General features: G+C 40.0%; 1 protein-coding gene across 6 annotated transcripts in view; it reads right to left on the bottom strand.

Moving 5' to 3' along the window:
- Positions 1 to 12835, bottom strand: part of PDLIM5 (PDZ and LIM domain 5) — a 132025-nt gene that overhangs the window by 23722 nt on the left and 95468 nt on the right. For all 6 annotated transcript variants that reach the window (XM_064449966.1, XM_064449969.1, XM_064449970.1 and 3 more), the window contains one exon: positions 3700 to 3884. In XM_064449966.1, the coding sequence (XP_064306036.1) occupies positions 3700 to 3884 (185 nt within the window). The remainder of the gene's footprint in view (positions 1 to 3699; positions 3885 to 12835) is intronic.

Raw genomic sequence — 12835 nt, 5'->3', positions numbered from 1 at the left:
TGCTCGCATCGTGCGCTTGCTCGTGGTACAGAGTCTGTAAAATGCCTTGGGGTTCCTTGGTGGTGAGCAATGCCCCCAAGCGTAGGGTAATAGTTAGCCATCAAAGAGTGACATAACTCACTGCAGTGTACCTAGGATGTTATGGGCAATTTTTGGGAAAAAATTGAATATAACCTTGTAAAAAGCGCTCCCTCTGGTGGATGAACAGAACATAATCGCTCAACAAAAATGAAGTGAGAACTATTATAGACTGTACACTTAACACACAGTAACTGCCACAGTTTGACTTATTTCAACAATTTTAAAAAATCAACAACACAGACAAGAGAGGTTGCCAGCAAACATGTTATTTGGAAACCTCTGTCCAGGCAGATGCCACCACTGCGCTGTGTGCACACCCCACCTGCCCTGCATCTTCACCTCCTTGTGCACCCAATGCAAAGATCAGACTTTTTGTCATTCAATTCTTTGACAAGCCAGGCTATTTTCCTGCTTATCCAGCTTCTTACCTATGCCTTAAAAGTAAGCGTCAGGCAGCCATCCCTCATTTTCTCTACCAAAACACTGAGGACAGCTGTAATATCAGCATTTTATTCAAGGGAGGTATAAAACCTCTGTTACCTTCGCAGAGGGTGACTAGCGTAGTAGCATTCGTGGGTACCCCATCAGTGCCCTCCAACAGCAGATGAAGGTAGTTCAGCTGAAAGGGTGCTATCACTCCCAGATCACTTGGATCATGATTGACTTCTGTACAAAGAAAGCCAGTGCCTGAAGCATCTCCAGGTTCACTGGCTCAGCCATTCATTTTAGACCATCTTTTTCTTCCACACCTTTTTCTTGCCAGGACATGAAATAGAGATCTACGGAGATGGTACCTCAGTTGCAGCAAAAACCTCTGACACCTTTAGGCACCTCAGCACAATCTCAAAAGGAGGAAAAAACAAAACAAATTTCCAAAATTCAAAAAAGAAGCCATGCTGCTTTTAATAAAAAAAATATAGGGGTATTCTCTGGTGGTCTTTCCAAGAAAGCAGTGAATATGGGTGGACAGGAAATAAACTAAAAGAATGCTGTCTGACCAAATGACTTATTTGTGTAGCCAGACAAAAGACACTAAGAAATAAATAAAAGCACTGGTAATATTCATGCCACACCATCAAACAGCACGTTACAGCTTCCCCAGGCACAAACAAAATCCTGCAACACACCTGCTTTGCTATGGAAACAACTTGGTGTTATACAGTGTATTCATTAGAAGGGTGAGTGCTATTAGAGCTACAAAACTGTACTCCAGGTAAGTTTCTGCTATTAATAGCCTACTGATATACACATTTGCATAACATTATGTCTTCCTTCTAATTATTATTTTCTAAGCTAGACTTCAACTATGAAATCAGTCAGGCTTAAAGGGAGGGGATTTTTTGTTTGTTTAAAATTTTGTCAGGCCTACAATCTATGAAGCCAGATTTTGTTTGGCCTGTGAAGCACTGGTAGTTTTACTTTAAAGAACACTTTATGCTCACAGACTGCAAACAAACAGCAGAATGACTGAAGTCCAAATATGCCCTGAAACAGTTATAGTCTTTTTCTTCAACATCGGACTAATTTTATCAAAACACTCAACTATTGAGTTTTACCCATCAGACTGCTGGTTTCAGCCTTATTGAGTAAGCTCAGGTAGAGCAGAACTTTGGATATTTTTATTTTTGCACTTCCTCATTTTAGGAAACTGAGTTTTCAATGCCTCTCTCCCCTGCAGTTTTTATTTCTGGCTCCCCCAATATTCTGGGGGAGGTGATGAATTTGCTTCTTTGCAAGTTAAGCACTACATCCCAGGCCACAGCAGGGCAGCACAGAGCTGACATCCCTACAACCATTGCTTTCCACCAGCTTCTCTATCGCTATGAATTGCATAAGTTTTTTGTAAGCTATTCAGGAAAATAACAACCAAATATTCTCTGGCTGTCTCTACCCCTCACCTACCCATTTGGTACCTCTAATGTGAAACAAGATAATTTCATGTTATCTAGAGCATGGGCACAGGTTTTCACAAAAATATCAGATCAAGTACAATTTAATTCATTCTTATAAGTCTTTCTCCTTCATGTGTCCATCATAAAAAAATAATTATTAAAAAAATCTATTTCAAACATTAGACTTACTTTAATACTAAAGCATACTAGTAGGATTTAGCAATGCAACACCTACCAACACACTGAAAATGGGTGTGGTACTACAGAAACCCGAGTTCACAGGTGTTTTCTGTGCAAGTGAAATAAATTTATCACTTGATGAGACAGAGAGTTATGTCAAACATGTAGCACAGTCACTTATGAAAATGCATGATTATCATATTCCCTCAAACGCTTGCCTCAAGTACACATGCTACCAAAAATGTAACTTTAAAAAGAGTTTGGTTTTTTTTTCCTGTCTAATGATAGGTAAGTCAAGGAAGTCAAACAATGCTAGAATTAAACTAATCTAAATTTAAGTAAGTCTTTGCCTTGTCCTTAAGAATATACTCGATATTTGACAGGTAAGTATAGAAATGACAGTGTATTGCCACCTTGAGGCTTGCTAGGAGAACAGCATTTCCAAAACAAAATACATATATTTTACCAGGCACAACAGTAATTTAGCCAGATGTGCCAAAGCTGTTATAAAACATACAGCATTAACACCACATGTTTTATCTTGGACATGCTTGTAAAGAGGGAAAATCCCTAACAGTAGAACTAAAAAGAAAAAATGCTATTTAGCACCTTAGATCCTCTCAAAAGGAGAATCAAGAATATTCACCTCATTCTTACAAGAAAAATCTGCAGTTAAAGCTTAATTAGTAATACAGATTTCCCAGATCCTTTGAAATTACTACTCAATTTTAGTTCAGGATCAAAGACTGATTCAATTTAAGAAACAAGTTACATTAAAATTACTGCATGTAACATTACAAAAATATAGGTACACAACTACACATATAGCATTTCTTAATGCAGATATGGTTATAACATAGGAGTGTCCACAAGGAAAATGGCATGCTTTCCAGACATAAGACATTTTGGTGCTGGTTTAAAGGGGTAAGAATCACCAAACGACACCCAAAGGTACTGGCTATTGAAATTGTCCTTGCAAGAACACACCTTTAAACAAATCTCAATATCGCATACTATGCAATACACTGGCACCTTGTTCAAGTAAAACCTACAGTTGCCAAATACATAACCACTCCAATGTGTTAGTCTTTTTTTTTTTTAAATTATTTTTTTTTAATTAACGTCTACTTCAGAAAAGATCACTTGGAAAACATGTCTGTTGATATTCTCAGCCCTGAAATGGCATGGGATATGCTCTGTTGAATTTACAGTCACATGGGAAGCGGCAAGTTGAAATCATGAGGTATGTGTGTATATATATATTCATTTGATATATATGTTTTTAACAGAGGTCAAGGACATCTAAATTTTCCTTGTTTGCGAAACCAGTTAACATGTGAGGCTACTTACAAAGGGCTACTGGTTTACTAAAACTGCTGAAGCTGGTTTTTTCCTCTCCTCTTTTCTAAACAAACTGGCCTGTACTCAAAACACACAAATAGCCACTTGAAGGAAGGCTGTTGTTTTTACGCCCACAGTGAAGTATATTTTCCTGAGATATCCAAAGGTCTCTAAGCGAACAAGAAAAAGCCTCACTGAAAGTTACCTGCTTGGTTTGCAGGCTGCCAGCCCGAGTACTTGGCAGCGCCCGGGGGTCCCATTGGCTTGAGGGCTGCAGCAGATGTGGTGCTGGCGGGAGCAGGTCTCACGTCGGCGTCTTCTTGGCGGGCGGGCATGTTCCTTGCCGAGGCGGCCGTAAAAGCGGCGGGCTGGGTAGCCTCCAAGGAATCACTGTTCAGAAACAAGGAAAGAAAAAAATAAAATGCACGTCTTGCTAGAACAAAAGCATTTGTGAAACGGAGATGTGGAGCTACATCCCTGGACCCTGGTGCAACAGAGCAGCTGTCGTCACCAACGCTGGGGTGATCACCCCAGGACGATGCTGTGGAAGTTCAATTTTCAAGCTGTTTTTTAAGAACCGGACAGTTGAGTAACTTCTGCCAGAAGTCAATATAGACCACTAAATCCCTTCACAATTACCATTTAAAATAACTAAGTGTTGGCATGATACATGCTAAAGCAGAACCCTTACTGTAAATCTGGTACGCTCCCAGACTTTTTCAATACTTTCTTCCCCCTCATAGAGTAGGCAAATACTCATATAGTCAGATTATGCTTGTAGATCTTAATAAAAATCATCAATCTAGAAGTGACTTAATTATATGCGATTTTCTCCTATGGGTGATGGCTCCCCCAAATAATTAAGTATTTTAAGAGAGCTGTAAGTTTCTCTATTCATTAGACAATGTGCACAATATTTTATATTGCCTTTTTAGAGAAGTTTACAGCTGCTTTTATATTTTAAGGGTTAACAGAACTCTTTTAGCTATTTAAAAACACACATGATGAAAACTGCACCTAATCACAATACACTTAAAGTGTAAGTAGCCACTAACTACATTGCCAGCAAGAACATTTTTCATTTCACATTTCCAGAGGCTGTTCAAGAATACGAAAGTTATCATAACAAAATTTCTATGCAGTGTAACAGTATTTGTATAATTAATATTTCACTATGAGAAGCTGAAAACAAATATTTTCATTAATAATCTTCAAAGTAGGGGAATCATTTCTAAGGACGGTCACTTGCAAAATAAAAGGATCACAAAAATGGGATATGAACTCAACACTGCAAAATACAGCCAAAACAATTTCAAATACATATTTTGTGCAATCTGGAAACCCATCAGTTAACACATTAGAAGCCTTGTGTTCTTTCCTCTATTGAAGAAAAACAAATTTACAGCACACATGCATCATGCATATTTCACAGGGGTCATTCACAGAATTACAGACTGTGCCAAGTTTGTAAAGTAGAAATCCTTGAGCTACTTTTACAAGTATTGCACATGCACAATATTGCTTCGGCCATATGATGTGCAAGAATGTGAACACACCAGCAGGCCAAACCTCAAGTTCGTAACCTTGATTTTTTTTTTTTTTTTTTGTCTCTATATTGACAGGGTTAGTAATTTGTGTATTTAGAATCATCTTCTGAGTAAGGGATAAGAAAAGATTCACAGTTTACAGAATATATCTGAATTCCTAGTTTAATGAGTAACAGCTATTGCATCTGTAGGCTTTTGATAAGAGCAGTAGCTGTGCTGAACTGACACTCCGATGGATTTGCTGTATGCACAAGCCCAGCAAAGCACAAAGTGAGACCTTGCACTCTGTTGCTTTCAAATGTTAAAAGGTATTTAAAGACATTTGTATAGTGCAAATGGAACCATTTAAGGTACACATTAGGCTCCTTAAAGGCTTAGGATACAAGTCTTTTTAACAACAGATTTTCAGCCAGTGGAGACCTGCATAAAAGTGCTGTTGCAGACAGAAAAAATGGATAGGAAGACATCCTCTGACAGTAAGTAGCAAGCTCAGTAGTTGAAGACAAAGTGGTTTAGGACTGGCTTCTGCTACGAAAAAGTGTGGGTCTGCAACTTCAGTATAAAACCGTCTGTGATTTTTGACTACCTCTGGTGGTTTATGTGCCAGAAGCCTATCCTAGAGAGAAGCTTCCCAAGGGAAAAGCTTGAAGCCACCACTCTGCAGAGGGGATCATGTTGGCCACAGGGCAAAACTTCTGACAGGTCTTGGATGCTCTTCATACTTTGTGCCTGGTTCTGTCAAGCAAGAGTTGAATAAGCCGGCACTACAGCCTGTTAATTTAACAGGCAGGCTGCTACTGCAGCTTGGCAAGTCCCTCTGGCGTGATATTGCCCACCTACGGTGGGCTGCAGGAAACAGTGCACGCACCGGTTTTCCTGACTTACAGCTTCTAATCGCACAGCTGCCTGGGAGTGCACATGTGGTGTCCTCCGTAGAGAGAAAGATCCATCTTTGTCTCACTTTCAAAGTAGTGCGGCACCCTGGAGGTGTTCAACCTTTTAAGTGCTAAGCTTCTTCAAATTCATGCTTCAAAATTAATTCCTCAAAATTTTACTTTACGTTCTTCTACACTGAGAAACAATCAAACTCCAATTATTTTTATCCATCTTTGTAAATATAGCTATGTATCTTTTCAGAAGCATACCTACCTTCTACAAAGTGGCTGTACAATGCCCTCAGTTAGCCCTGCTAGTATTTTGTAACTGACTAGGATATTGTACAATGATGACCCAAGATTCATTACCTAGAAAATACATGGTTTGAAGAGACTAAAATACATACAGAAATTCAAAAAAAAATAAATAGGTTATGGAAGAGAGCTCCCATCTGCTTTTCAGTGTCGTCACTAGGAAACTGAAGGAGGAATGATAAATCTTACATATTTACCAAGTTCCACATGTGTAGTTTTCTCAGACTTCCCAGGTGACACTCATAGGTCAGGTTCAGGTCAAGCACATTTCAATGTCAAAACACTAGTACTGTTATTAATGACAAGCCTACCTTCTAACTCTAGCTTTAACCTTTTAACTCCATTTCATAACTTTTAAATGATTCCTCACCCACCTGATGAATACTTACAGCAAAAATGAAAGTTTTTTGTGATGAAAACTAATGCAACCAAGAGTCACATCCATTTTAAGAAAGACCATGTTTCTTGCAAGATGCGAACGCTCTGCTGTCAAGCTTTAAGCAACGGGGTGTCAACAACGAAGAACGAACGAACAGCGGAATGTGAGACTGACTCAGTCAGGCTCTCACATCCTGAAAATCCATGATGTGTATAATTAATAAGTTATGGGAAGATTAACCAAAATAATGCTGGAAGTGGGTTGCAAGGGAAACAGATTGCAAAAACAGACCAAGAAAAAAAGTCCAGCAAAGCAGCAAGCCAAAGGCATCTCTTTATCCTTGACATATGCTAACTCCTACATGACATGCTCTCCTGAATTTCCATGGAGGAGAACAACTACCACACAGTGCGGCCCTATTCTATCAGAGTAAGGGCATGTATGGAAAAGAATCAACTTTCTGGGGGTCCAGTGTGAGACCTGGGGACACACACAGGGCTCCAGTGCCAATGCAGAATTATCCAGAGCTCACAACAGGCTCCTCAGACTTAACGCCTCCTGATCAACAAAAGCACCGTGGAAACAGGCAGAATAGACTAAAAGGCAAGTAATAATTCCTCTGCTATTCCTCCTCATCTTCCTCCCCAAATACCAAACACTGGATTACACCTTGTGTTTTGGTGGGAGGACAGGGAGAAAAAGACATTTGCCAGATGACCGTCCCATTGCTCAATGTGGTACTGAGAGCTTCTTGGATTCTACAGAGGGGCCATGGGCAAGGAACCTGTGGGGGAGGAAGTGGGTCCCGGTCACAGGTGAAACGAGCACCAATTTTTCAGAGACCACTCTAGGATATTCACATCCATACTACACTCCCTTCCTTCCCAAAATCAGGTGTATCAAGACAAGGCTGAACACATTTCAGAGGCATTTTAAGAAATTTGCACTGGAAAAATCCTTCTGAACGTATTTAGAGGTTTTGACTCTCCCCAAATCCAAAAGAAGAAAAACACATGGTCTTGGGCTATACAGACGCCAAAATCTCCCTCCATCCTTCCATGGAAACTCCTATATAATGCTGCCTAGAATTTCTCCACACACACTTTAGAGAAGATAACTGTGTGTCATGTTGTTATTAGCCAAAGGAGAAGCTATAGTTCTAACTGAAAATGAAATACAGCTTGCTGTCGTGTAACTTCTAACACCACTAAAACAGTAACAAGGGCCAAGACTCTCAGACTTTCCCAAGCAGGTTCAGGAGGTCTGGGTGGACTTTTTCATCATGCAAGCCCAAGATGCCAGGTTATCCATCTGTAAACATCATCACTTGAGCCTTGAGCTCAGTCTGGTACATCAGTATTTTCCTAATAGTTCTGGATTATAAGTGATATTTTAACTCCCTCTTGTTGTCCCGAACAACTGTGTGAGTCAGGAACAAGTCCCCTGTGGTCTGAGGAAGCTTGCTGACGGAAAACGTCATATAGTATCTAAGAGACAGACTGTAGATGCTTTCTTCAGATGGCCAGGAATTCTGTGAGGTTATTTTCCCTTAAGAACACTAAATATTTAAAGACAAAAACAAGACAAAAAAAAAAAAAAGTAAGCAAATCATTCTTCCTGATTTCTGGCACAACCAAGGGGAATATGATAGCCTTGATTCTGTTTTATGGCTTCTAAAACCAAAATAAAAAAGCAAGACTTCCCTTGCATTACACATTGCTGCCTGTTGGTTGCCTGTTAACCCCAAGAAGGCCTTGAGTACACTGCAGAAACCTGAATAAATGGCTTCTAAAATATACACACAGTGCTTGATATAGCACTGAAGGGGGTGAAAGAAATTTTTAATATAAATGTTTCAAAAATTTCATATTAAAGGAACTTTGCAACTTTGAAGTAAGGAAAGAACAATTTGTCTGCCCCAAGACCAAGTAAACTGTTACACAGATGCTTCTCCAAAGCTTTACAGCGAGGTGTTAGCACAGCTGAGACAAAACTTAAATCTCAGGTCTCAATTTCTTTTTTTAAGCTATGTTCTTTAAGACGTACATGTCACGTGATTTATTTTGTCCAGTATCAAAATACACATTAGCTGAAGATATATACAGGAGACCAGAAAAAGCCGTGTATGAGAATGATGGCAAAACCTCATGAATGGGGGAAATACATAAGCCTTTTTGCAAGGGCTTTTGGTGCAGCAATAGAGAAACAGAAGACAAGAAATACTGAGTACTGACCTTATTCCCATCCCTACTGCAAACCCATGGTTTCAGTCAGCTCTTTAAAATGATGTTCACATTTTCATGGTAACCTAGCAGTGTTCCAATAATTTGCAAAAAAAGAAAATGTGAAATAAAATAATAAAAAGAAAGAGCAGAGAAAGTCGCATGGGCGGAGGTATTTCCATATCAAGTTACAGTGAGGGTGTATGTAACCCTTCCATAGGCAGTGGTCTACACAGAAACGATTCAAAGCATCTTTCAGGTTAAATATTCTCTCAGATTCAACACCAGTGTTTATCTCACAAGGCCAGACTACCCTCTTTTCAAGAAATTGTACATGGCATAGTGTCAGGTAGCAAAAGCAAAAGCCACATCAATGCCCATTCTTGCCAGCGTCTCCCAAAACTTCACAGAGTTTTTGCCATGCAATTTAGTTTTAGGGCAGAGCTCCAATTCTTGGAAATGCAAGATATTAAATACATAATTTCCTTTGCTGCATATATGTAGTTTGTTAAAAAACACAACCCCCCATAAACTTAAGGCTATCTCTGTTGCCAGCAGGATGAATGCTTAGCTTAGTGAAAGATTGCATGGTTGTTATACCAAAAAGAAGTCCATTTCTGAGGAGTCTAGTAGGGGAAGAAAGCATGTGAATGTTCAGCACCACTTCAGGCCAGTTAATAACAGATATTAAGTCAGCAAAGGGTCAAGTTCTCTGGCAGCTACCCAGTACAGAGCAGTTTAAGACAGCCAGCTTTTTAGAATGGGGATGGTGAAGCGAGAAAGAGAAAAGGGAAATATTTCTGGAGCAACCCTACTGCAGAACAAAATCAAAACCCTGCTTTTCTATAGCTACAACGTTGAGTTTTTCCCCAGAGATAATGCAAACAAGCCTAAACTACCTCAGTAAAATAGATTCATTGTCTTTTCATGAGAGTTATGTAAGATGGAGCCGGAAAACACAAACCTCAGTTGTTTAAGCTTTCTTACTTGCTTTCTTGGTTGAGCCTGTTGCTTTTTGAACATGTTGCTCTGCTATACAATGTCATATTACTCACCTCTTTAGTTACGGGACATAGGATTTCAGCTCTCCTTCCTTATCAACTATTGTGTTGGGGGACGAAGTGAGCTGCCACTTGAAATAATTCTTCAGCATTACATTTGTGCACATATTACAATACGTCATTAGATGGACAGTAATGCAAAGACATTTTAATACCTAGTTTCTCACACGCATTGGGCACTTTTCTCTCAAATCTATTATGTTTTTCTTTTTTTCTGACATAATCGATTGGTTTTGCTTGATCTTTGTTGAGCTTCAATGAGAATACATACTTACTGATAGCAAATTGTAAGCATAATTTGTTGTCCGCTGTCTCTTTTTCCTACTTGTTTCTCAATCCATAGGGCTGTGCTCCTTTTTTCACTAGGATGAGGCAGCACAAAGCTTCATTTCTATGGCTCCACCTACTGACAACCCTTTCCTCCTTACTGGTGCTGGCAGCTCAGGATGATAAGGAAAACAGAAATCATTACCCTGCTATGTTGTACGATAACTTCAGATCAACACCAATTATTTTGGGAAAAATCCTTCAAAAATGCAATTTATGCATAACATTCTCAGACTAATGGTTCTGCTACATCACATTTCCCAAATTTGAGGTCATACCCTATTTGGGATGTCTCTAACAGCCTGAAAGTCATCTGCTTCCCGTACAGCCTTATGCCACTGCCTGTACACAGCAACCTGAACCAGGATAACCTGGCTATTGCAATGGTTTTAAGAGAAAGTTCATTTTTCACAAGTTCAGAAATAACATTTTTAAAACCCTAATAATCTGTGGATGTTTATTTCAAGCCATTCAACCTGTATCTTGATATATCTAATAGCAATAAGGCCTTCTGGGCAGGCTTACAGGGCCTCTGTATTCTCAGTATACGTCCTGGCTCCCCAGCACATCTCTTTCCAGCTCTGCCAGCTGGAGGAGCAAAACAGAGAAAAAGCTCCAAAACTGCACTGCGACTATGGCAGGACGAAAGAAGTTCTCCATTGCTTGCTGCCTTTCCCGACGGGCAGTCCCATGCAGTCATAAGGGATAGCAACTGCACAGAGCCAGTTTGGGAATCTCAACTTTCTAGCAGAAACAAGCATCTGCATTTCCAAAAATAAATCTTCAAAACGAGGAGAGCTTCTCCCCGTATGGTGAGCAAACTATTGGATAAACATACAGCCAGTTTCAGAGTCGGGAAGGGGATTGTTTCCGTTCTTGTTACAATCTACCTTCATTTGCAGCTTATGGCATAAGCAATGAATTTTAGTGAGTGAAGGAAAAAAGAAAACCGAAATCAGGGAATTCACCTTCACTGCCATTATTGGGTCTACTAAAGTATCAGCAAACAAACACCACAGCTGAAGAATAAAGTCTTGCTGACAGCATGTCCTGGACTTCACCCATGGTGCGCAGGTATCGGAACTCCTGGAGGTTTTCCCTTTGGATGTGTACATAAAAAGATTTCCTAATAAGAATCATTCTGCGGTTATGATATAGCACTATAATTCTGTTTGTTATTTTTCCCCTTTTAAAGTGGATATGCCACAATGTTGGAAAATTTGATAAAACCTAAGATTGTCTGTTGGTGTCTAATAACTACCATTTGCCCTTCCCAAAGTTAGGGCTACTTTAGCCTTCTCTAGTGACTGAGGTCACCTTGGAAGACATGAAACAGGGCAGAAAGATCTAATACTTCTTACTTAACAGAAATTGCTTACATCAAGTGGACCTCAGCTCTACTTATAATTGGACCTTATCTCTAGAAGGGTTTTACTCTTCTGAAAATGCAAATAAGTACACAAAAACCCACAAATTATTTCTTCCCTAGCACAACTTAATACATACTGTCCTGTAAAATAACCAAATAGATTTCTACCTTTGAGGCCAAAGTCCATTACATAGAAGTGGCTTTCTACAGTGTTAACATAGCTGCGGTCAGGAAATGAGAACAAAAAGTCCTGTGCACTGAACAGAATCAGCGCTGGAACAATAGGTGTAGACAGCAAATAAGTTTTAAAATAGTTATTTGCTGCACCACATGCTGCTTATTTGATATAATACATTAAAAGCGAGCTTTGAAAAATACCAGCTCTTTGTTCCCGGAGCACCCTCGCAGCCTAACATGCTGCTTACTTGCTCAGGGGACTGTTGCAAATAATTCACCCGGATAGAGGTTTCAAGCCAGAAAACCTCGTTTCTTCTCCAGCTGGCTATTTAGAGTGATGGTGCCTCCCTTGGAGGTTAGCGACGCAACACAAACAGCACCACGCGTCTCAGAAGGGCACCTGATGCAAGTGAGGAAACCTTTGCTTAGTACAGTGAATTTGCACAAACACCATCGGCAGGGCCAGGGTGCAGATTAGTTCTGCAAAGAGGTGAAAACCAGTAGGATTTGGGGTTGGTGACCTCGTGCCAAAGCCCACAACAGGCAGACTGCTGCCAGCAGGAAGACAACAGAAACAGGCTTTGAAGAGGAAGCCAGTTTCTTGTGAGTGCTCAGTGCCACCACACGCCACACTGGGACAATACCTCTTGCTCTTTTGCAACTCCAGAGCACCTGTGGACTTCCTGGAGGGCCCGATGGCCTGCAGCGGAGGCTTAGTGACAGGCGTGATGAGCAGGGCATCCAAGAGCGAGCAGTAGACACTAGGTTTGGAGAGTCTAGCAAGCGTTTAAAAAATTAATGTAAACAAACTAGCTGACCAAACAAAGTTCAAGTTGGCTGGGCCCACTGAAAACCCAAAAACCCTCATGAAAAGCCTGTAAGTTCTGTAGCAGTATGGAGAAACTGAACCTAGAATAATTGATTTAAGAATTATGTCTAAATAAGTGGTCCCCAAACTAGAGCTTGCACACTGCATGTAAGGCAACGCACTGGGGTGCGAGAAGAAATTTATTTACCATCCATAAAGTAAAATAGAAAATATTTTAAAATAGTGCTTATTTCATCTTTT

This window comes from Phalacrocorax carbo, chromosome 4 (genome assembly GCF_963921805.1).
Source record: "Phalacrocorax carbo chromosome 4, bPhaCar2.1, whole genome shotgun sequence".
NCBI lineage: Eukaryota > Metazoa > Chordata > Aves > Suliformes > Phalacrocoracidae > Phalacrocorax > Phalacrocorax carbo.
This window is presented reverse-complemented; position numbering and strand designations above follow the sequence as displayed.